Below are 26,365 nucleotides of genomic sequence, written 5' to 3'. Positions count from 1 at the left end.
CTGATCAGTGCCTGAATTTTTGCAGGACCCCACTTTTTTTTTTTTTTTTTAAATGCACGAATATTAACATACTACTGGAATGGCGGGTGGAGTACGCAGGCGGCTACTGAAGGAATCGAGGGTGAAGGGAGGAACCAGGCGATTCGGGACATGGGTTAGTGTGGGGAAGTGAAGAATGTAGTCAAACAAGGGGAGAATGCAACACGTGTTGTGCTGAGTATACCACATTTATTTTCATGAACTGAGTAATAGAAAGAGAGGGTCCACAGCCCACCTCGATGCTGACTTAAGAAACAGAGAAGAGAAAGAAAAATGGATGACGAGAAGAGAGCAGCCCGTAGCAACATTTTTAACTTGAAGGGGAAAAAATGCAAAAAAAAACAAAAACAAAAAAACAAAATGTCAGAAAACTTTTAAACACAGCCCCGTTTTTGCACACCATAAAAAAATTATACAAATGACAAAATTAACATTTCTGGTGTTTGATTAAACTGTCATGACCGAAACCCACTCTTACCAACAGGCCTAAAACAAACAAAAAAAGTCCAGAATATTCATTATAATTATACGTTTTCACTCTTATAAGAGAGAGATAAGGACATCTTTCCTTTTTGCATTGATGACATTTTTCACAGGCTATTGTAGAATTACTCAACGCAAAATCCACTGAAAGGCCACTCCCACTGTGCATCCTGATGGGATCATTTCCAATAAAAAAAAAAAAAATGGGGAGGGATTAACAAAGAAATGAAACAGGCTGCCGTTCAGACAGGGCCTTCGAATCCGATACTAAAAAAAAAAAATCCACTATCGACTTTAGTGATGAGGCAGACCAGCCTTGCTCTTGGACTGTAAAAACAAAACAGTTTAAAAGAAATAAGGGAGGAGAAAAGAGGAGGCAGCGAAGAAAAAAAAAAAAAAAAAAAAAGAATGGGACAAAAACAGGCGCAAAAATGATCACCCTAAGCATCCTATAGAATTAAGTTGTAGTCCTATGAATATTCGTTTTTTTTCCTTTACTACAAGTTCAAAGTAAGTCTTTTAAGTCAACAGAAATCAAGAGAAGAGTCTTCATTTAGGTTTTTTTTTTTTTCATTCATTTTTTTTTCTTGCTTTGAATCCTTGGTTAAGTCTTTCCCCAAAATAAATCAGTGAAAACATCTGGATGTATGGTTGGGGAGAGCAGGACCATATCAGTCTTTTTCCCCAAAAACAAGTGGCTTTTACTTGACACGTCCTTGACGATCCTAGGGAAAAGTGAAAAGTGAGAGAGAAATCAATAATCAAAGAAAATAAACAAACCTTCATAGCAAATACAAGACTAGTATAGCTGAGACCGTATACATATACGCTCACTGTTATCGTGAAAACATCTGGAACGATAAATCAAATGGGACAATTTCACACGATGCTCATTAGAGTGTTTTGGCTCAATTATTTGTCACGAATGTAGACGAGCAAAAAAGGAGACACATTACATCAAACCACTGTTTAATTGCTTCTGACAATTCATATTCAGCTGCAAATATTTATAAAAAGGCATTGAGACATTATGTAGATTTTATTCCCTCATAGTATACTCATGACTACATCAAAATCAGTGGCTGATAAAAAGCACTTTGAAAGCACCAGCCACAGGGCCAGGTTATAACTACACCCACGGTTTTCATTATATTTATTTATTTCATTTTATGTAGCTGTTTGTCGAACTTTTGGTCATTTCTAGAAATTAGCAATTCAGACTTAATGTACAATTTCAGCTTTAAATAAATTTATCAACATTTTTTCAGTTTGTGCCATTTATATTCCTCTGGCCGCCTACTCCCTGCTGGCTCAACCCAAAATCAGGTCAATACAGCCTTTCTACTAGTCTGCAATTCTTCTTTGCTAATTTAGGGCACAAAATGTTCCATCATGAGATTCAGATGTAATTAAATATATTCCAAACATAATCATTTAGAAGAACAGTGCTTATGCTACACTGCTTTTACACTGTATATTTTAGTGCTTCTTTGCATCAGCTTATTTACCAGACCGGCATTCGTTTAACATGGCCCTGCTGCTGCTGGCTGAATCATGACTTTTGGTTAGCACTAGTATGAGGATGGGTGTTTTAATAGAGACTATGAAACATGCTTTGGACAAGAGAATGCATCCACTTGTACTTTAAAGGAGCACTTTGAATAATTTGAGAAAATACACACCATTTTCTGGTTTAAAAACTGTAACATAAAATGGCATCTTATCCATTGGCAGGCATCCCTCTAAGACATCGATGTGTGTTCAAGGTGAGACTTACCTGCACTCTGTAGTGACTCCGGCTGTGATTACTCGAGTATGGGTCGTTCCCCTGCACCTCCACCTGCACAAATTTAACAATAAACAAATAAAAAAAACTATCATTGAAAAGATACAGCCCCAAAACACTAGATCTTCACCATGAGGGACACAAATCTACCACCATCAGCAAAAATGGCTAATGTCTTGCACAGACACAGGTGTCATGCATGGCATTTTCAGTGTGACCGCTGAATGAAGAGGAAGTTTGACAAGCATCACTGGGCAAAATACTGTATAACAGATAGTGTACAATTGTTTAATTTTCAACACTACAGCATGGCAAACAGTTCATTGTACAACATTCAATACCATCAGTGCTGCATTAATTTAAATAGATCAAATCTAATCTGCAGTTGTATTTTCTCTAGAGGTGAATCAAAGCATGCTAATTTAAGATGCGCAACAGCAAATGCACAGTAAATTCCGATAAATTAATACATAAATAAATTCACAAGTGAGATCTGAGCTGATGAAGACGGTCTAACTAGCTTAGAAAACGCGTCAGGTGGACTAATGAAAACAGCCAATAAAGCACCTTGGTGAGAAATCTGTCTAATAAGTGGCTTCGACTAGGATTCAGCAGGTTATCAAGATAAACGTTGAGAGTTTAATTGAACCGTGTGTGCATTGACTCACAAACTCCACAATCACAACCGAACAATGCATTTAAGTTTTGTAACAGGTTTACAGAATAGAATAATTCTGAAGAATTGTGATTAAACGGTGTTCAAACAATGTTAAGCGACATCACTTTAAATAAAATACAGCATTTAACAGTGCATGTACACAAGAGTCTCCCTTTGCAATGGTATTTGGAAGTTTTAGTCACTTATCCAATTTAATTATGCTTAAGAAGAACTTCGTATTTAAAAGGAAAATATAATTGTTGAATTTCAGGTACTCTGTAACTTAAGTGACCCTTTGTGACCAAAGCATTATTTCAGTAAGGAGAACTGCTTACTAAATTTAAAATAAAATTAAACTTTTTTTATTGCTGAATTCTCAACACTAGGTAGATATTACAGGATGGCCAAAGCACATAAGGGCTATTTATTATATCTATACATCCAGTTTTGAACTCAACACTGCATCACATATCTGAATTCAGCTTCATTTATACTTCAACCTGAACAGTTTTCTGAGAGTCAGAAATGCATTTCACACAAGTTGGGCATGAAACAAATCCTCCACAGTGGCTGGCCAGCAGACGCGAGAATAAACAAACTCTGACAATGTGCCATGCATTTACTCCTAATCACGTTTATTACAATTTCGGTTCACAGCAACTCTGCCCTTGTGAAGCGAATTCCCCATAAGAAAAGAAAAAAAGTTTAGTTTCTTTTAAAACTTCCTCTGAGACTTGTCATACTATTGTTGGAGAAGTAAGTAGGCTGAACGCTTCAGTTTAACAGAGAACAAGTAGGGAAGAAGCTATACAAGCATTCAAAGCATGAATGACTTAAAATTCAAAAGCCCCGAAACACATAATATTCTCACGTGACATGAACAGCTACATCATGTTCCAGCAAATAAATGATTCCCACTGGACTATGCAATTTTTAATCAAATCTACATCTTTTATTCGCATGTACAGTGAGAAAACGCACGCTTTAATATTCCTTCCTGATATTTCTCCCTCCTCTGTTGTAAATGCTCATAGCTTTCCAACGTTTATTAGGATTTGGCTCTCAAACACTTCTGACAGGGGGTAAAACAGCGAAAACTGATTTTACATCTTACTGCTTTATCAGCAGATCCAATAAGCCCAAGTCAAGAATCCAAGTAACACAACTTTAGGTAGCCAAGTAAGAACTCTATACAACTTTATTTAACGGGTGGCTCCTGGCATCAGCGCAACCCAAACACATTTGTGGAGTCAGGTTCCGGTAAATCTGGCTCCATTACTGACGCGTTAAGATGTGTGTAACAAACTGCCACATGAAAGCAAATGTATTAACAACAGTGTCAAAGCACTAAGTAACCAAACAAAATTACAACTGCTTACCACACACACACCCTAGTAGCTAGCCCATTGTTACAATGACGATTCATACAACCACTACACACACGCACACAATGTAATCATCATAACTCCAGGCTCACATTAAAAGTCACCGAAAGACTCTTGTGATTAATTTCTGTGTCTCATGTACACACAATTTAACAGGATGCATGAAAACACAAAACATGACCAAAACACCTAACCATTACACCCACAGGTGATTTCTGAACAGATTTAGTCCCGTTTGCTTTTATAACAAACCCCACTCTACTGGAATGGCTTTACCACTAGCAAACATAAATTGCAGCTTTTCACTTGCCTCCCAGTCAGATGCACCGTTTAGCACCAGAGCAAAATAAAAACACAGAGGTGCTGAATGCTGGCAATTAAATCATCGCTTCAAAATGACATTACATTACAAAGGATTTGTCTTCACTATGACTGATTTATGCTCTGCGATACCACATGCATCTATTGCTTTCCAATAATGATTATACACAGGACACTGCTTAATATGCTGCTAGTGATAATGGTTATTAGCCCCATCATCACCAAACAATGGAGGAAAATATGCTCAAAACGAAACTCTAGCAAGACAACCATGAGGTTTATTACGCACCTGAAACAAGGGGAATCTATTATACTAGCCTCCTCTTTGGTGTTTCAGACTGCAACAATCAATTTAATTCATAAAATCCTCCTGTGGTGTTTTCAAAACCCACATGAAATCCTTATGATTTATGCAGACATTTGAAACAAACATTTGTACAGCGATAATGTCTTCTCTACAGATTCTACTCTAGCAACAAATTTATACTGATTTCAAAGCATTCACAAAGTATTTGATTCAAAAAAATGTACTTAAAAATAAATAAATAAAAAGTTCACATTCAAGATCATGATGTATAACAAATCAAAGAATACGAGTCTTCTGTTTTTCCATCCCTCTTCATGCACGGTTCTGTCTTTTAAAATTTTTTGGTTTTGTTCATGTTATTTATATATCTTATTTCACTGGTTCGGCTGGCAACATAAATAAAGGCGATTTGACTTGACAAACGTTTCCACAGCTCACTGACACGTTTCAGATCATTAAAAAGCATGTACCGCCAAATGAGATGCTAATCAAAATACGCATTCAAATTGTGTGGGAATATTCAAAACCCCTTGCTTTGCGCTTCAAATCTTTTGTGAAGTTGTACAAGCATGCACAAAAAAAAAAACAAACAAAAAAAAAAAATTCTCTCTCTACTGAAATCATCCCAAAAAAAAGAGGTCACACCTTCTACCTCTGTCTCAGAGAAATGTAATGGTCCTAATTGCATAACTTACAAGACTGACATTAAATGTTTGATTACCTTTTTAACACTCTCCTCCTCCTCCTGGCGCTTCTCATAGTGTGAGAAGTCGTCGAAGATAGAGGTGGTGTGCTTGTAGCCCGCGATGATCTTGAGCACCTGCCGCGCTTTTTCGAGTGGGACCTCCTGCGTGTCACGCGAGTTGGTCACTGGCTTGTTCTCGTTGTTCTCCAAGCGGATGTGACGCAGCTGGCTGTTGGGCACGTCCTTGACAAAGATCCAACGCACATCGAACCGACCCTTCCACTTATCCTGCGACCACACGCCAGCGCACGTGTTGTAGTCCACGGGTGAGCGCATTTCAGCCACACCACAGAAATGGCCGCTACCGTTGACGCTGAAAAGCAGGTACAGGGGGCCCTTTCCGCCCAGAGAGCGGTATGCTGCGTCCAGACGCTTGTTGCCATGCTCCGTGCTGCACCACACGTTGTACTTGATTGAGCGGTGGATGTCGTCCTCCGAGTAGCTCTTTATTATAAACACACGTCCCTGCTTGGGGTTCCAGTCAAAGTCCTTCGGATTGTAGTTGTTGACAAGACGCAGCTTCTCAAGGACCGGGTGCGGTTCTGGTGGCACGCTGACGCCACCTATACCGGCACTGGGAGGGGATTGGCTGGCCCCTCCTGCTGCATCTCCAAAGCCGTTGGCACGGTTACGAGGAGGGACCCAGCGGGTCGGTTGAGAAGGTTGTGCAGGAGGGGGTGGGCCTTGAAGTTGAGGTGGAGCCATACCTGGCTGCCCATTTGGAGCCTGGGGATGCTGTCCTAATGGAACGTTAGGAGGTGCAAGCTGTCCATTGGTGAGGGGAAGCTGCGGCACCCCTCCGGCAGGTGCAGCTGGCTGAGGGGAGGCCTGATTGGGAGGCTGTCCATTGGTGGGCAGTGCTGGCTGTTGAGGTGTTGCTGCTTTCGGCACCGCCCCTTTGTTATCCCATGTGCCAATATCCATATTGTGTTTGATTGGTGGAGGGGGAAGGTTTGTGCCCCCCAAGGTGCCTTTAGTCTTGATCTTAGGCTGGGGCTTGGCAGGCTTGCTGGCGATGTCCGCCCAGGATGCCACTTTGGCAGGCGCAATAGAAGGTGCGGGCATGCTGGGAGCTGCTGATACCTGATTCAAAGGTCCACCAGGAAGTCCAGAACCAACAACTTTAGGTGTCATGTCTCCTGCCCCGATCTTAAGCCCTGCCATACCCTGGTCCAAACTGTTCATCCCTACAGCCTTGTTAAGAGGCTCGTTGGCGGTAAATGGAGACTGTCCATCAATCACAGCACCCCCGAGCGAGCTGGGTGCGTAGGCGTAACTCTGTGTGGACTGTCCCTGAGAGCTGCTGTTCCCCCAGGCAGAGAAGTCAATCCCGCTGGGGAAAAAGTTGAAACCATGCTGACCCAGGAAAGGGTTGCTCCCAAGTGCCCCTGACTGCCCAAACATGGCATCTGGGAGGAAGTGGTGCTCCCCATTGCTAAGCTGTCCATAAGAGGTCAGGTAGGGCATGGGAGGATCACCACCTGTGGACCACGCCGCTTCATTAAGCGAGTAGGTGAATCCTATGGAGGGGCTATAGTAGCTAGGCATATAGGAGTCGGACATGGCCGTATATGCATTGCTCTGAAAAGATGGAAAAACAATCCATTAATAAACACAAAAATGTTTAAAAACCATATATAAATTGGTAGAAATAATTCCACTCTCTAACCCAATAGATCATGTACATTTTGTTGTTATTCAACTAATTAACATACCCTCTTTGAGGAAGTGAGAAAAACATCAAAACTTGCAGAATCTTATAACTTTTAATAAATAAAACGTTGAGGTTTACTCTTACAAATCTACAAACAATCCAACATCATCAAAGAATTCTTCCAACTGAACGATTCTGGTACACCCCAGGCAAAGGAGAGTCCCTGTATATTTTCATGGGGAGTGACTAGCAATTAGCAGCCCCACCTCCGATTTACTATCTTGACGTGCTCAGTGACACATTTCAGCTGGTGTTCATGGTACTGTTTCAAAGCTAAATAAGGTCAACAAAAAAGTGTTGTTAAGTGTAACAATCTACAAGAATTCAGCACTGATGTCATATCCATCTCATCTTGAACAGGTCTCACAATGCGAGATGAAAATAAATAAAAAAAAACTTAGGTGTCTGGCCCTCAGGGTGCAATAAATGTAAAAGTGAGCAGACTTCGTTTTGTAGGCTTGTAAATGCATTCGGTTGACCCAGTATTATGTAACGTAGGAGAAGAGTTTAGAGCCCTGACCCAAAGCTTTTCTTCCTTGTATAATATCTGATCAAACATTGCTTAACATACAACTTTAAACAAGTTGAACCAGATTAAGAACACCACATGACAAAAAGAACAGGCGAGTACATTCATGGTTTTTTGTAAATATTTAAGATATGAGGAAAAAGCAAAACAGCAATTGATTTCACTTAAATAAACAAAATCTGACATCACCACACAAAGCCCAAATGTAAACTTGGAGAAACTAATCAAAAGGCTTACTTCCTGCACCCTTCATGCTGGAAGAAAAATATGCAGTGTGCACATACCCTGAATTCTTAACTTCTAATGAAACATTTGAACAATGCAGTTACAGCATATTTTATTCAGGAAACAAAGGCCTGTGGCCAGGATGCAATTAAGGGGATAATAGGCACCGAGCAAGGACCTACAATAGTTGAGTCACCATTTATGTCTCCAGGCTCCCGCTATTGTGTGGATGTGTAACAGAACCTACCTGTCTGGGCTGAGCGTTCAGATAAGGCTCGAACTCATCATCATTTAAAGTCTCCTTTTGGGCAACAGCTCCGTTTTGCACTGAAAGAGGAAAAGAAAGGAGGTTACTAAGCAGAGGCTACACATACCAAACCTCAGCTTTAGCCACACACAAATTCCAACGACCACAATTTCACAAGTGACATTCACATGAAGTGCAGTTTATATCAAAATACATGACTCAAATGAACATGCACCACACGGTAGAAACATATGTGCTCGGTTTTCAACCTTTCTTTTTGTGGCTTATATAAATCATTGCCTGCTGAAGGTTAAAACACCAATTTTCTTCCCTTTTCGGAAAGTAAAACGTGGAGATAAACAGCATGTCAGACGGCGCAACGTTGCACAAAGCATACGAGAAAAAGAGATAGTAAAGTTCTGGACAGAAATCAAAGACAAATATCTCTTTCTTGAAGTGACTGTCAGCTCTATACATGCTTTCATTATTTCTACTGAAAGTAATTACAGCATCAGGATACAAAGATTTTGCAGATTCATATTAAAGGATACAATCCTGAGTGCTCAGACTGCTGACTGGGAGAAAAATTATTTTGATTAGACACCATGCCACAGACTTTAAAGCCAGCACACGTGGTTAGTTTAGTATACATGATTTTATTTCAATTTCATTTCATGATGCAAATGTGGCAAACATCAAGATCATCAGTCTACACAGGCTAGTTATTACAAGCATAATTAAGCTGAATTGTTTCAGGCTAAAGTGTCATCTATACTGAACAAGTTGTGAACTTTATTGTGAGCTCATTTTTTCTGTTGATGGAACAACTTTCACAGCAAATTCACATTTGGTGCATCTGCTACGCATTTCTAGGCACGAGAACCGGCGGTGTGTCTTTAACAATCTATTTAAGACTTGTAAATGAAAATATTATATAGTTGTCAATATGACACATGAGCATAATATCTGTAAGAAGTGAACAGAGCACCAGAATAACAAAAACTACAAAAAGTGCCTTTGCTATATAATGCACAAGACTGCACTTGTTTTAGTTTTTGGGAGTTCACTAGTAAATATCTTTAAGAAATGAAATATAAATAAGTAAATAAATAAATAAAGACACAGAGTGCTTTCTCTGCCTCGTGTATATTTGAAGAGTTAAATTCATTTAGAAAAATTAGTGCTTTAGATCATCTATGAAGTGATTTATATACTCTAAACTATCTGAAAGCACAGAGTTTAATAATCTGTGAATTATATAGAGGAAATAATCCATCTAATAGAGTGATATTATATAGAGACTACAGAGATGTGTGTGACTGAACCCAGGTCAGCCAGGTACCCACAGCTAGCATGCAGTTTTGGCTAGCTATCGATTACTATAATTACTATGACTAACCTTTCTAAAGTTGGTTAACTAAATATTTTTATTTTTTAGAGTGTCGGTGATCTTGTAGAGGAATAAAGCTGTGTAAATAAGGCTAGCTGAGACACTACACGCATCACTCAGGCGCACTTCCTCAGATTCATCTCGGCACTCTAAACCTGGCCTGACCGCTAGCAGAGTTAGCCAGCTAGCTACCCAGGCTAATTGGCTACCTAACGTGGGCTCTGTTCCGACAGACCGAAAATAACAGCAAACGCTCTGCCTGCACACTTGAAGACATACGTAGCGTGTTTGGTCGTGGACATCGAGTGAAAAGCGCGTGAGCGTTCACGCGACTCCAGAGTAAAATGGGAGTTAGGCACAAGGCCTACGTGCTAGTCGGGTAGTTAGCATTAGCGCAGCGCGCGGATCCTCAGACCCACGCCAAGAACAGCCACACTGCAACTTCACGCCTTCTCACTCCGTCTGTACTCACCTTTGTTTCCTTGGCCTTTCGGTCTCTGGATTGGGTCCAGGTGATTCATGAAGGTTTGAGTTGTGAGGATGAAAAGAGGGGAAAATAAAAAAGATTTATATTGACCAGTGAGTCGGACAGCAGGTGGTCAGGCCTACCGCTGCACTGCACTACAGAGAGAGAGAGAGAGTCACTGCTAGCTACGGCGCTCGTGCAAGGTTCATAAAGTGCCTCTCTTTACCTGTACCAGAAGGCTGCTGGCTGACATTTCTTTCTCCCTGGAACCTACTATTTAATTTAGATTTTTTTTAAATAAGTCAGTGCGGCTGAGTGTAGGAAATGTCTTCCAGAGTTAGCCAAGTGCCCCTGTCTCTATAGAGCTTAAGTGTCTACACAATGGCGGGCTACAGTTCCTCTGCCGAAAGAACGTTTTTTCCTACCCGTATTTGGTCAAATCCCGCCTCCTGCATTGTGATAGGCTACGGATTGATACTCGTAGTCATTCCGACCAATAGACAATCAAAATCGTGAACGTCCGGCCAATCGTGACGCGGAGGTGGGTTTTTACAGGAACACGGGTGGGAAAAATAATGTGGTGCGTAAGAGGCTTGACTTCAATATGGCTGAGCGGGCTCGGTCCGCGGAGGATGCTCGGAAGATGCGCGTATTTAACACAGCAGGCACGCGCCATCTAGCGGCAAGGAGGCGCATTACAGAGATTACAGCGATGGAGTGGGCGATACGATATCGCATCACGATACTTTACTAGGACGTACGATATACGAGTCTTAAACTAAATGGAGTTGAAGAAATACAATACAATACAATTAAATTAAATAAATGAATATAAATAAATAAATACATGTCATTTTATAAGTACAAATATACTTTTATAAGTACTTGTCATTTTATAGTTAAACAAATTTTAAAAAAGATCAGTGATACCTCATAAAAGTGTAATGTGAAATAAATGAACATGATATGGATATTATATAATCATATCACCCAGCTATAGTGCGTCCTGATCATGAAGAATGCTGTATTTATGGTACGAGTGTAAATCGCACTGTGGGTTATGTAAGGAATAAATGAGTGCTATTTAGCATGGATAAAACTTGGCTAGCTGAAGAATACATACAGCAAGATGAGTCATGTAATAAGTGGGAGGTATGATGTGGCTCAGTGGGTACATTTACATTTACAGTATTTGGCAGGCGGCCTTATCGAGAGTGAGTTACATTTATCCCATTTATACAACTGAGCAGTGGAGGGTTAAGGACCTTGTTCAAGGGCTCAGGTAGCAACAGTGCCTCACAGCTCATGGTTACTGTCTGTGTGGAGTTTCATACGTTCTTCTGTGTTGGCTTTGATTTTACTCTTCGTCCCACCATCTAAAAACACAAAGCTAGATGGACTGGTTCTGTTAATGTCATTTTCAAGGCGAAGTAGAAAGTTGTGATTCCCCGCTCATAGTTGCTACAATTCACCAAGAACGCTACTTGCAGTTTCAACTCGTCAGTTTGGTATAGTCTTCTCAACTAGTTCCTTCCATGTTTACTGGGTGATATCAAATTAACATGTCTGCACACACTGCAACCCCCTTCTCTCCTTTTACATTAGTGTACTTACTTTAGATTAGTTACTATATAGACACTGTATTTGGTTAAGTCTATATCACTTACTGTACTGCTCACTGTTTTGAAAAGATAAACATCAACATTATAGCGATTCTCTGCTGTACTTTCTGTGCTGAGATTTCAATCCAAAATGCATGAATGCTTGACGTTCACTCTAGTAGAACAGAACCACTAGCAATTTAGGCCCGTAACTGCAAAAGAGGCAGTTAAGTAGCTTTTTATGAGCTTTACGAGCTTTGACAGAGCAAATAAATGACACACTTTCATGGAGGTGTCCATGTTTTTTCCACTTTGCACGTCCAACGTGCCGAGGTGGGAAATAACGTTATTACAGCTAACAAAGTACCACTAACAAGGTGACAGAAAAGGAGCATAAAATCACCTGTAGGTGTGAATGTGTGTGTGTGTGTGTGTGTGATGGATTGGCATCCCATCCAGCTGAATGTTGTTTTATCCCAGCACAGGTTAAAATGCCTACCACAGAATAAGGAATGAAAGACTAGCAGCTACATTTGTGATGGGTTCCTGTATAAGAAATCCTAAGCTGAATTTTTAAAGTTAATAAACAATGGAAATTATTTATAATGACATTTTCCGGTGTCACCCAGATGAGGATGGGTTTCCTTTTTGACATCTGGTTATGCGAGGTTTCGTCTCAGGGAGTTTTTTCAGTGGCATTGATAAATTTTAAACTTTATTCAGGATTTTTTATATTCCTGTTAAAGCTGTTTTTTTTTGATGATTATATTGAAAAATTGAATGTGAAATTGAAAATAAATTGAATGTGAAATTAACAGCCGACAGAGGGGGGAAAACAGAAAATGCAGAGAAGTAGTCATGTAGTTGTGTAGCCATGCATGTACAAAGTGAGTATAATTCTTTACAGTCATGTATATGCTATGTTCAGAAGCAGCCATTTTTGTTAGGCATGTTATATTTTAAAATTATTGTTAGTTATATAAAACAACATTTACCATCACTCTCTGGTGGAGGACATTTTCTTTATATTCTACAAGAGAAATGTATCTAATGTATTTGTGTATTGCCCATGACTACTGCAGCTCCTTTATTGCCAGGAAAGGCTGTGTGAAAACATTCTCATTGTGTAAAACCAAAAGAATTTCATTGTCTGTGTCAAGGGTGTCCAAGCTTATCTGCAGAGGGCAGGTGTGGGTGCAGCTTTTCATTCCAATCATGCAGGAGCCACACCTGATTCCACCTGTTTAATCAGCTGATCTTGATCTAAGCTTTCATTAAACTCAGGTGTGGCTTCTGCTTGGTTGGAATAAAAGCTACACACACACACACACACACACACGCACACGCACACGCACACGCCCTTTCCAGATAAGAGCAGGGGATCTAGAGAACTCTGGTCTAGGTTATCTAATCACCATCTTATCTTATCATTTCAGAGCAATATGAAAAAAAAGAATTTTTTTTTAATTAAACCCCTTCTTGATTAATAACAATAAATTCATATAACAAATGCATTCTATTATGTTTTTTAGTGCATTTAAATGTCAGTATTTCTTGTGGAATTGCCCTACAGACAATCCTACACCATCAAATTAGAACAGTGATAGGAGAAACTGATAAAAAGAATTATATTAAGGCCATTAATGATTTTCTTCTTCTTCTTTCGGCTTTTCCCTTCTCTCCACCTATCCCTCTCTTCTGCATCCTCAACACTTGCACCCACTAGCTTCATATCCTCATTTATTACATCCATATACCTCCTCTTTGGCCTTCCTCTTTGCCTCAATAATGATAAACCACATAATTATCAGCAGAGCCGTTGTCAGTTTGCTTATTGTCCACTAGATGTCGCCCTAGTAAAGCTATTATTATCAGCGATAAAGCGTAATAACAGATTTACGTGAACCCATTCCGTGGTTGTGAGACAGATTTTATTTTATTTTATTTTATTTTATTTTATTTTATTTTATTATTATGTTTGATTATCTCTTTATTTATTTGAAAATACTTATTTCTATTAAAACTAAAAAGTACACCACCTAATTATGTATGCAACAACAATGCCTTTGTATAAAATAAATGATAAGTGATCTGTTCCTGATCTGATTTGCTGCAAAATAAATGCATTACCACAGTGATTATTAAAACAAAATAGATATAATTCTTAAGTCTTTGGTAACCAGGTGAATTTGGCCACCTTGTCCACCCATGTAGTCTTTCTTGTGAACACAAACTTATTAAGCAGAAAATGAAAAGAGCTAACTAAACATTTATGTTCTTGTTTTATTATTCCAACCAGCCATACAACTGGGTGTCATTGTGTCCATGTAGCTCATAACAACACCTCAGTTCTGCCTTGATGACATGCGGTTTATTGCTTGCATTGCACTAAAGAATAGAAGTAAAAGGTAGACAGTTTATCTTTTATCTGCTCTGCCTCTGCACTGCATTTAATTATACAGCTAACTAAGGTTTGCATGTGTTTCTGAATGTGAGTTTTGAAATTAGAAAAACAAACACTGAGGTCTTGAATAAAAGTTGAAATGTGAAGAGTAGCTTACGAATCATAACATTTATTCATATACTCAATTGCAAACAGACACACAAACCACACACACACTTTCTTATTTTTAATTGGTTTGCTATTCCTGGTACACAATAACAGGGAACTTGCAATGTAAAACAAACACTGCCCACATTTCCCTGGACAGCAAGATTGCCTAACTGTGACCAATGAAAGAGGAGGAAAGTGACATCATCTGTCCCCTAACAAGCAACAAAGTTACTCCCCAGTCCACAGAGACTGGAAGTGTCCAGACAGAGAGTGTGGCTTGTGCTGTCTGGCTGAGAACCAGAAACACTGCCTTTTCTCCTCTTCTCTGCCCCATGCAGGGCAGTAATGGGTCATGGGGTTGTTCTGACAGGTGGCTCTTATATTTATAACGATGCACGAGGAGTGATCTCAGTGGAGTCCCATGGCAAAATGGCTCACGGGTGACGTTACGCTCATCTCCCTGAAGACAAGAGCTAGAAAAAGATCTCAGCCTGTATATATATAGATCTGAAGTGCTGGTCTAAGAGCAGTTTGCTTCATTTATAACTTATTTCTTTGAGAAAAGGGATGCAGGTCCTACACCAGGAGTCTGGACTTTGGAGGTCTGTAGAATAACACATGAAATCACTTTCCTCAAGTATTTATAATGACTAAAGTCATGGATGAAATCATAGATTTTTTCGAATGATTTTTAGTTTTCAGGCACTCCATTCAGAGGTTTAAATACACATGTAATAAAACACTTAGAGGCATGGGGTTATTTGAAAACAATCAGTGTAATGTACCCTGACATGAACATGAAATTATTATAACCCCAGAGTTGATTATTTTTCCAATAACATCACTTTCCAAAATGCATAATTTCTCTGAAATCCTAGCAATTAATGAATCCATTTATTCACACCATGAATTTTTAGAAGGATAAATTTTACTAGCCAGTTCAGTGTTTGTTCAATGCTGTGAAACAAGACTGAGTTTATGTCTCCATGATACACAATTACTTCCTCAATTGGTTTCTCTTTTTTCCTTTCTCTTGAAGTTAACTAAGACCAAACAAACAAACCAACAAAAATCAATACTCCTTAATCTGGTCAGTTTACTGAAAAAATAGAAAAGCACATCCCCATGTGTCCCGAAACCCCTGCCATGACCGAAAGCTTATTGACTGTTATGATGCACTGACATGGGAGACTCCTTTCTGACTATGAATAAACATCACCTTACAGAAAACCTGACAAAAATCATCAGTTATACATCTTTGCTAAAGAAACATGCTTTGTAATCCATTTATTTGAGAAAGCTCATTAATATAAACTGTTGATCGATCTTACAGATGGCATTACTGTTAGTTGCTGTTATAGAAAATGAATCTTCACCTTCTGACCAATTAAATTCGAGATGTTGTGTAAGTATTGATGTTATGCAAGACATAGAGTGTGTATAAGATTTGGGGTGTTGAAAACCACAGTTAATAACCAATAACAAAATTCCGAGTATGTATACGCTTTAATATATGTTTTAAATCTCATCATTTGAGCTGTGTGGAGAGTTGAAGTGATGTAATGTAACCTCTCAGCTGATGGGCTTGGCAGTTTGGTGAGTGTTATTATTATTAATGCTTGTGTGGCATCCGGGTCAAATTGACTTGTTTTTTTTTTTATTTTTTACAAAAATTATTTTGCATTTGTTGTAAAAAAAATCTGCATTTGCAGTCACATTTTCATTAGAGCTGTATTTAGAGTCAGTGACTGCAATAATCTTTGTTTCATATTTTTCTAGATTTATGGCACCATGGTCTATACTATAGTATAGTTTGTTACACAAATTATACTATAGACTTTTTCACAAAAACAAATAACACATTCTTTGTTAAATGTGATCTTGTAATTGGAAATATTAAACACAAATGTTATCTATATTGTTTGGGATTCATGGCCCTTCATGTATTTTTTAAAGCCCCTTTAAAGCAATCTCTTCATTAAGAATACCAAATTATTGTAAAATTTGGATATGAGATTATGATGATTATGATATGTCTTATGATGATGCATCAACTAACAAACTTTAACAGTTCCCCCCCCCCCTTTTTTTTTTTTTGCTATAACACACAGATTATAACACAAGCAATATTTCTATTACATAATTAATAATTAAAATAATTCTATTAATAATTTAAATTTCCCATTAACATGTATATCTATTACAAATGCAATTATAATAATTATAAAGGATAATAATTTTAAAAATGATTAATTACAATTATTTATAATTATTAATTTATTAATTATTAATAATTATTACTATTTATAGATTAATTATAAATGATAAATAAATTTTCTTAAAAAAATTACTATATGCCTTAAATCAATACAGCAATGAATCTAAAACATAAAATCATTTAATTATGGTTTCAGTTCATTTAGTTCAGACTGTAAAAAATATTAAAAATATTATCACACTATTAATGCAATGACAAAATATAGAATTTGATGAGGATTTTTTAAAAATGATGATGATTTTATGTTTTCCTATATGATGTTTAAACATACAGTGCATACTTATTCAACTAATCACAAACAAACCTTCTCAATATGCATTAAGAAATAATAATAATAATAATAATAATAATAATAATAATAATAATAATAATAATAATAATAATAATAATAATAATTATTATTATTATTATTATTATTATTATTTCTTAATGATAATAATAATAATAATTATTATTATTATTATTTACTTTTTATTTATGTCAAAACTATTTTTTCTTTTTAAGTGATCTATCTATCTATCTATCTATCTATCTATCTATCTATCTATCTATCTATCTATCTATCTATCTATCTATCTATCTATCTATCTGTCTGTCTGTCTGTCTGTCTGTCCTTCTGTCTGTCTGTCTGTTTGTGTGTTCATGTGTTTGTGTGTGTGTTTGTGCATGGGGTGTATGTTGTGTGTGTTATTATACCCAATTTCTAAGGTAGCTCCTTTCTAGCTTTACAAAGAATCACATTAAAATCAAAATGTTAATAAATCTAACAATTTAAGTGTAGGTGAATAAATCTAGCAATTGTTTTAAGCTATAATTTTTAAAAAATTACTCAGCTACTCTGTGAAAGTTTTGAGATTGTTGCCATCATTTGGGCCAATCCGTAAAAGCCCTGACTATATTCTATATTAAATATCTTGCTATATGTAGTTCCTGATTACGGAAACATGCTGAGATTATTTTCATCTGTTTTCTCGTCTCGGTTTGATTGGCCTGTTGCTGTAGGTGAGCAGATCTGCCAGTTTACTGGCCAATAAAAATAGCTGCGGTCTCCATGATGTCTTTGCTGTGTAAATCATTGGCTGTGTGTAGGGAGCGATGGGCTGCATCCAAGGAGGTCACGAGTGGGTGAATTTTAGCAACATGGACTCTTGTGATATAAAGCGCTTCGGTGAAAATAAACGATTCAAAGATCTGTGAATTTTAGTACAACCTGGATATCGCTGTATTTATATCTGCTATGTGGTGCAGAATTTCCATTTCTCTATCTGCAAAGTTTTGGATGATCAACAACACATACAGCTTCTATTTAAATGTATTCAGAAGTTGCATGTAGGTCTAACGCATAACTGATCACACGTGCGATCAGAACAAAGGCTTTTTGACTGAAGGTAAAAATTTACAGCGATGTTGAAGTGTTCAGTGGACGTTCCCTTTAAAGCCGGGTGTCAGTTTGATGTAGTGAGAGAGCTGATTCTCATAGCTGACATTCTGAAGCACTCGCACTATCTCACTCATGTGAAATCAGATGATCCTTCATCTTACGGTCTCTCTTTCTCCCACTGTCACACTTTCTCTCTCTCTCTCTACAGTATGACCTGTAAATCATCTCTGGTTGAGCATGTGAGATGACAACTCTTTTACTTTACTCTGGTCTCTCTCTCCATTCTTCTTCTTCAAACTTAGTTAAACTAAACTTCTTTCACATAAAAAGACTGAATAATTACACCAGTCTCTTAAGATTATTACACAGTCACAGAGAAGGAGATAATCTTGCCAGAAGTCTGTAACAGACTGCGAGAAAATGTCATATGATCCATGTCAGATCATATGATAAAGACGCTTTAAAGATAGATCTGTGATTAAAGAAAATTGTTAAGTTCTCTCTTGCTTACATCATCAGTCTGTCATTGTCTCATTGGTGGCTTTTAGATAAGTGTTGAAACACAGATTATACACTGAGAATTAAATGACAAATTAATTCTGGACAGAACTTTGTATTTTTTGTAGTGCAATGGCACTAAATCAGCTGCTGGTGAGCGAATTATTTTACACTGTAAGATCACTGATCTCAACTAACAACTAAATAATTCCTTAATAATGTGTGATTTTTCATTTTGTGGCAAATAAGCATACCGGGTAAACCTGGCTTGTACACACCATTTCTGACTTTGATTTATTTAGCATTAACTGTACTTCCTGCTCCTTAGCATAGAATTATATTACATGTAGTATGTAGGTTTACAGTTTTTGTCTCTGCTATGCATTCATTTTTATATTTTTACTTTCAACTTTCAACTATTTTTATTTTATTTCATTTTCATGTTCTCTTTCTTTTTTAACTTTATTTTATTAGTCCTTTATTTTTTAAATTTATTTATGCCAAGTCTTTTTTTAAGCAGAGTACTGGAATGCTGTAATTTCCCCTAGTGATCAATAATGTTTTATCTTATCTTATCTTATCTTATCTTATCTTATCTTATCTTATCTTATCTTATCTTGTCTTATCTTATCTTATCTTATCTTATCTTATCTTATCTTATCTTATCTTGTCCTGTCCTGTCCTGTCCTGTCCTGTCCTGTCTTGTCTTGTCTTATCTTATCTTATCTTATCTTATCTTATCTTATCTTATCTTATCTTATCTTATCTTATCTTATCTTCTCTGATTAATCCTTACAGTAAAAAATGTTGCAAATATTTCATATATACATTTTTAAAAATATTTTAGGGTTGTAAATTGGCAAAATTAGCCAGCTACAGAAATTTTTTTGGATTACAGATATCCTAATTTGTCCACTAATCTGACCAAAGAAACATTCTTCATATTCTGCTGTTAAATATAAGCACTTCTTGATGGCATCTTGTCTGCATCTTGGCTGCATGCTCAGATTAGTTATTTTCTTTACCGCCTTTGTGTGATTGGTCTGCCATCTCTCTTAACTAGTGATCTGTCTCTTTCTCCTACAGTAACTTTTTCTCTGACTACAGTATAACCTGTAAAACATCTCTGTTTGACCATGTGACATGACCGCTCTGTTACTCCATCCCCTCTGGTCTTTCATTCTATCCCTCTTTCTCTCTCTCTATCAGCAATGGCCTGGCATGCTTGTACAACAGGAATGCTCAACAGTGGGGTGACAATCTCATAGTCCATCATTTACACACACACACACACACACACACACACACACAAAATGACATCAGTTGCTAGTCTGCATTGCTAGCATAATCTACTCAACCAAAGGCCAAAAGTGGAATGTAGCACCCATAGGCCACTTCTGTCATGTTGTCTCTTTGCATGCTGTCAATTTAAAAGGGTTAGCTTTTAATAAATAGGTAACAGAAGAAGGTAGATCTGTTTGCCCAACTCAGATGCCTAGTAAACAGAAAAAATCAGAGCATGGGTCCTATAAAAGCTATGTTAGGCTTTATTAGAGTCTGAGCTGTTTAACAAGGATATTATAGATGCTGCCGTTTGTTAGCGTTTAAATATCATTGCAAATGTAGTTAGTGTTAGTCTGTTTTTATACTTTTCATTACACATCACACACAGTAGTTCAGTAAATAAAGTACTCCACTGAACACAATTTTGAGCAGATTGTGATTTGAGTAACCAAACTGATTATTTTTCCATGATTAAAATGAGACATGAATTGTACATTGGCACCGCATTGCAGTCATGATGCTCTAGGGTTCCTGTGCTCCCATGTTCAGTTTACTGTCTGTGCAGAGTGTTTCGTCCATCTGTGAAAAACATGCCTGTAGTTGGCTTTGCTATGCTAAATGGTGCCCTGTCATGCTATCACATCGAGGGTTACGTCCATGTGCCCATTTACATTTTACATTTACATTTCTGGCATTTGGTAGATGCTCTTATCCAGAGTGATGTACAAAGTCTCTATCAATGAATACATTAACACTGGTTCAATAGATCACAGACTTAGGATACTGTTAGCCTAAAAACTAAGGTTTTTTTTTTTATATATATATAATATCTTTTTTAAAAATATGTACATACAACATATAACAATACATAAAATACAGGGAAAGAATTAGAGCTAGTTCAAGTGTTTCAGGAAGAGGTATGTCTTCAGTGACCTTATGTGCCCAGTCCTGGGACAGTATACAAATATACAAATCACTAACATGCTTTACCTTCATCAGAGGATTTAACACCGAACAGCAATAGAAAAGCTTCGAGTAGTCTCAAAGGGCTTAGCAGTAACCTACAGAGTTTCTTAATATAACTAAAGACTAATTTAGACCTGCTTCATAGCCAAGAATTGAACTGGTAAAAGTTACTGTTATTATATACAGGCTTACAGGATATGAGTCAGTCAATGTGACTGACTCCACTGTCCTGCTACATGAACTCACACACTGCATCCAGCTGTCATTGACAATCCGCAATCTCAACCTTAGCACTGAGTGGCCACAATGAGTCAAATGGGTCACATAAGGTCAGTCTTAAAAAACCTATTTTAGATGTTGGAAGCAAATATGGCTCACACCTGCCAAAAGGTAATTGAGGTACTTTTTATCATTACTAAGCATGAGCAATATTATATTATGCATGGGTCACAATGGCTGTGAACGTCAAAGGTCCTCGTTAGTCCTTTATCAGTCCTTAACTTTCCCCTATCTTTTATCCAGGCATTGTTTTCATCTAATAGATAAACCAACCTGAGGACCAGTGCCAAGGGCATGAATTTACTGATGAGGCATAGGTGTGGGTAACCTCAGGTACAGGATTTGGTCAGAATTTCAGTAAGATCATGGCCAACATAGTCTTGGAGAATCTCTGATGGTATCAGCCTGTCACCAGGACTCATAAGCTAAGAAGGGAGACCTAATCAGATACAGAACCTACTGCAGCAGTGGTTTATCTATTTCCTTTGGCAGAATGGAAAGATGGTTATCTAAAGCAGGTCACTAGCAGCCTCTCAAACACATTAAAAACTTTGGTCTAGCTTATGTTCCCGGGACACAAGTCAATCTCATATCCCAAAATGCTGAGTGGCACAGTAACTGCCAGGCGTATTCTCTTATTAATCACTTGCAAATAGGAGTAATTTTGGAAAGAGTAACAATGTCCCTGGTGCAATGAAATTTGAGGGCAGCACTAAGTGTCTTGAACTGTTTGATACTAATGAGGGTGGATGTACAGGATAATTTGATAATTTCTCTGGCACTGGGCGGGCAAGGGATCATTTCTAGAGACCAAGCATGGGACAGATGGAAATCTGAGAAAGGAATGCTTTACGTAATCATGTCTGCCCTCACTAGTTGATCTAGGGTAAGAATGGAGAGTGTTGATTGGAGTAGCTGGGTGTGTATTTGGAGGGAACATGAAGCTCATTTCTGATATCCCTGCAGTGTTGGAAGCAAGCAGTGCGACAAGTCAGGTTTATTACAGTGGTTCGTACTAAGAAAAGGCTCAAAAGTGGGCGAATAAATTCAGAAACTGCATACACAATCTAAGAGAAAGAGTGAGTCAGAGACGATCACAAAAACAGATCAGTATGGTAAACTGATTTTTGGGGGATAAGATTAGATTTACTGTTTGCTCCTTTTTCCTCTTTCCCGTTCCAGTTTTAGATAACTTGAACAGGAGATCATTACATCATGCTGAGTCTACTCATCGTAGTACAATAGAGGAGTGATTAGATTTTAGTTATTAGTGTCATTTGTAAGAGAAGTGTTGAGCTCACAGCTCTGCCTGTTTCACCAGAAGTAGCTGTTTGTCACGCTGTATCTGTGGTGTTGCATCACGCCACTATATCCAAAAAAAGCCAGAGAGGGAGGCCAACTCACTCAACACCAACCCATCATAAGTCTGCCTACTCAGGAAACTCACATCCCACTGGGATATACTGACAGGTCAAATTTAATACTATAAGATCTTATATAAAACTGTTTTATAAGACTGAATATAAAACCTCAAAAAGCTACAAACATAATGTCAGTGTTCTAAATTTAACATGGTTTTTATATCACTTATTAAGTTTGACTTTGATGGAACCTTAATAGACTTTTTATAGACATATAATATAATATTTGCAAAGAAATTTCACTTAGCAATGATTACAAACTCACTGAACTTACTGTACACTACCATTCAAAACTTTTCAAATGAATAGAATTTATAGGAAGCAGGAAGGAGCTCTGGCAATTTGTAAACTCCTGGGTGAAGCTCCTCATGAATCTGGTTGAGAAGATGTCAAGAGTACCAAGAGAAGATGGCGAGCTTCATCAGAAATACTTTGAAGATTTCAAAAGCTATTTGTTTTAACACTTCTCTTGGGCAATGCTAAATTTGCTATGTATTATTTCATAGTGTATATGCCTTCATAATTATTCTGAAATAATACAAGATAATAAAAAATATTTTGTTACAAACTGTTCATCTGGTCATAAACTGTTGCCCACCATTATAATGGTGATATAGATCTTTTCAACTACAACACAGTTATTATTTTCCAGTTATTATTAGAACTCTTGGTTGAACCCCTACCATGAAAATGTACACCTGAAATAAGGAGTCAACAAAATACAAAAAACAAAGAAAATGAAAACATGAGCCTTCATCTTCATGTTTCAAAACTAGCTCGACATGTGAAAAAGCAAGAGCCTGGCAACCACAGAGATATGACTCTCAAAGGGGCATGTGTAAAGTCACACAGCTTTCTGGAGCTCAAACATGTTTTTGAATCCTGAGTCTCATATCTGTGGCTATAAACTTCCTAATCTCTGGGCTTATTTCATTAAACTGGGTTCAGTCAGCTGGGAAATTCTATCTTAAAGTAGAGAAGAGAGAGAGAGAGAGAGAGAGAGAGAGAGAGAGAGAGAGAGAGAGAGAGAGAGAGAGAGTATGCTTACGCAGCCCCTATAGCCTACATTGTCAGAGGAGGAAGTGAGGATTAAGTTTAAATTACCCCAATATAATATAAGTGGTATTTTATGGCATCATGATCAGGTATAACATTATGAGCACTGACAGGTGAAGTAAATAACACTATCCTACACTATTATCTCTTATCATGGCACCTTGTTAGTGGGTGGGATATTTTAAGCAGCAAGTGAGCATTTTGTCCTCAAAGTTGATGTGTTAGAAGCAGGAAAAATGGGCAAGTGTAAGGATTTGAGCGAGTTTGACGAAGGGCCAAATTGTGATGGCTAGACCACTGGATCAGAGCATCTCCAAAACTGCAGCTCTTATGGGGTGTTCCCGGTCTGCAGTGGTCAGTATCTATCAAAAGTATCCTTTCTGTCCTGTAAGTATCCTTTAAGTTCTGTAAGTTGTGAGCTGCAGCCCACAGAGGACATAAAGGATCTGCTGCTAACATCTTGGTGCCAGATACCAAAGCACACCTTTAGGATTACTCAACACAAGGCAGGAGGCCATAATGTTATGCCTGATCAGTGTGTGTGTATGTGTGATCAGTGTGTGTGTGTGTGTGTGAGATCAGTGTGTGTGTGTGATCAGTGTGTGTGTGTGTGATCAGTGTGTGTGTATGTGTGATCAGTGTGTGTGTGTGTGAGATCAGTGTGTGTGTGTGATCAGTGTGTGTGTGTGTGATCAGTGTGTGTGTATGTGTGATCAGTGTGTGTGTGTGAGATCAGTGTGTGTGTGTGTGATCAGTGTGTGTGTGTGTGATCAGTGCGTGTGTGTGTGTTTGTGTGTTTGTGTGTGTGTGTGTGTGTGTATGCGCATCTATAAGCATTTTTTTTAAAGTTGCAGAAGTCATTTTTTTGGTTAATTCATTACACTTTATTTGTGTAGAACATAATGGAAAAACAATGAATTATACATTTGGAAAATTGACTAGGCCAGAAGGCTTGTCTGTGTTTGGACAGCCCTCCTGTCAGTCAGTGTATAGACTCTTTATGTGCCACTATCATCATGAACATGTAAAGGTACAAAAAAAAAATAAAAAATAAAATTGTAAAACTCACCTAACTACTAGAGAGCTAATCTTGGGGAGAGACAAAAAGACTAAGCTTACCTAATGCTCCGTTAAACGATAATGGTTCTATACACAACAGCCTTGTTTACTAAAGAATCCTTGAAGATCCGAATAATGTACATATCCAGCATTTTGGAAGATAGTCATTTTGCAGGTTTGCCTAAAGCTAAGAGAGCACTAGTTAGCTAAATAACAACGAAGGCAATTGCAATATAGCTGAAAAAAGATGATGTAAGGGTCATGTTGAGTCCAATTTACACTTCCTCATTTAACTGGCAAAGTTCCTCTCAAAAAGAAAAAAAACAAAACTTCAGAGACATTCCACCTCACCTAACAACAAGGGCTGAAATTCTGCAAACATTCTGCACCGGTGTCTTAACGTTCTGTAGTGCTTGTGAGACAACTTGTCACATAGAGCCATACATCTCAACTACAAGAAAGTATTTAAACCTTTAAAGGAAACCAGAGAAGCAAGATTGTCAGACTCCCAGCATTTTAGTACTATTTAATTGATTTAACAATTTCTAGGATCAGCTTCTTATGAATTTTTTAAACTGATTTTTCTCATATATTTTCATATGGAATAATCCTGGTGGCGTACTGTGAACAAAAACTGAGAATCAGCACAAGTTCCCTCAAGTCTTTGGGCTTGTGAAAGTGCAGGTTGTGAGTTTGGATACAGAGATTTCTTTACTCAGCTCTTGGTATGTTCAGGGTTGGTGACATACACTTCACACCCACGTGATTTTCTGAGAATGACGCAACTCAAGACCTTGGAATTATAACGTTCCGACTTTTTTTTTCTTCTCCAAAAAACTTGAGCTAATGCTACAAAAAATGTAATTTATATATCACTGAATATACAAAATCTAAAATTATATATAACTGTAAAGAGGAAATGCTTTCATGTATTGTCTTACTGAGGTTCAAAACTATAATAACAAATGGTCAGGTACAACATCTAATCTAATCTAATCTAATCTAATCTAATCTAATCTAATCTAATCTAATCTAATCTAATCTAATCTAATCTAATCTAATCTAATCTAATCTAAAGGATGTCCCCAAAGTCTACAGAATTACCACTTTTAACAAAGTTTTTTTTCTTTGTAAACACACATGGAGTTGTCTCCAACTTTGTGTTCAAATAGAAGTAGTTCTCTCTATTCTTCAGGGGCTTCCTCTGGGTACTTTGGTTTCCTTCCCCAGTCCAAAGACATGTGTTGTTAGTAGTTATCTATAGTGTGTGAATGGGTGTGTGAGTGTGTGAGTAGACAGTCTGTCTAGGGTGTCCCTTGCCTTACCCGAGTTCCATGAGATAGATTCCAGGATCCCCTGTGACCCTGTGTAGGTCAGATGAGGTTTTGGTAGGAGTGTCATACAATTGGCCAATAATTAGTAATGCATAATAAATATGAGTCCAATAACTGAATAATGGCTATAAAATTATTTAGATAAATAAAGTAACTACCTTAAATTTGATGAGTGAAAACAGATGAGTGAATGCTGTGTATGCATGTTTTCTTGGGTAAATTAATAATCCAGTAAAGGTTTAATTTGAAGATTGTGTATGAAAATTATGGGTGCATGTTTCCAATTATTACTAATAATAAAAACAATTTGTAATGATGTTTTATCAAATTATTTAATCGTCCAAATTGAACGTTATGTG

At 37.6% G+C, this 26,365-nt stretch overlaps 1 protein-coding gene across 1 annotated transcript; it reads right to left on the bottom strand.

Annotated features, from left to right (window-relative positions):
• Positions 1 to 208: 208 nt before the first annotated feature.
• On the bottom strand, positions 209 to 10,707 carry ythdf2 (YTH N6-methyladenosine RNA binding protein F2). The gene is made up of 5 exons (XM_058399537.1): positions 10,302 to 10,707; positions 8,440 to 8,519; positions 5,701 to 7,305; positions 2,300 to 2,362; positions 209 to 1,247 (listed from the first exon to the last, which is right to left on the bottom strand). The coding sequence occupies exons 1-5, from the start codon at positions 10,348 to 10,350 to the stop codon at positions 1,224 to 1,226; spliced, it is 1,821 nt and encodes a 606-aa protein (XP_058255520.1). The 5' UTR covers positions 10,351 to 10,707; the 3' UTR covers positions 209 to 1,223.
• Positions 10,708 to 26,365: the final 15,658 nt, after the last annotated feature.

The sequence above is a fragment of the Hemibagrus wyckioides genome, linkage group LG09 (genome assembly GCF_019097595.1).
Source record: "Hemibagrus wyckioides isolate EC202008001 linkage group LG09, SWU_Hwy_1.0, whole genome shotgun sequence".
In the NCBI taxonomy this organism is placed as follows: Eukaryota; Metazoa; Chordata; class Actinopteri; order Siluriformes; family Bagridae; genus Hemibagrus; species Hemibagrus wyckioides.
This window is presented reverse-complemented; position numbering and strand designations above follow the sequence as displayed.

Coding starts and splice junctions, on each gene's coding strand:
- ythdf2 (XM_058399537.1), bottom strand. CDS start 10,350: ATGAATCACCTGGACCCAATCCAGAGACCGAAAGGCCAAGGAAACAAA. Junction 7,306..8,439: donor TGAACGCTCAGCCCAGACAG/GTAGGTTCTGTT, acceptor CCATCTTTTCAG/AGCAATGCATATACGGCCAT. Junction 1,248..2,299: donor GGAGTCACTACAGAGTGCAG/GTAAGTCTCACC, acceptor ACTTTTCCCTAG/GATCGTCAAGGACGTGTCAA.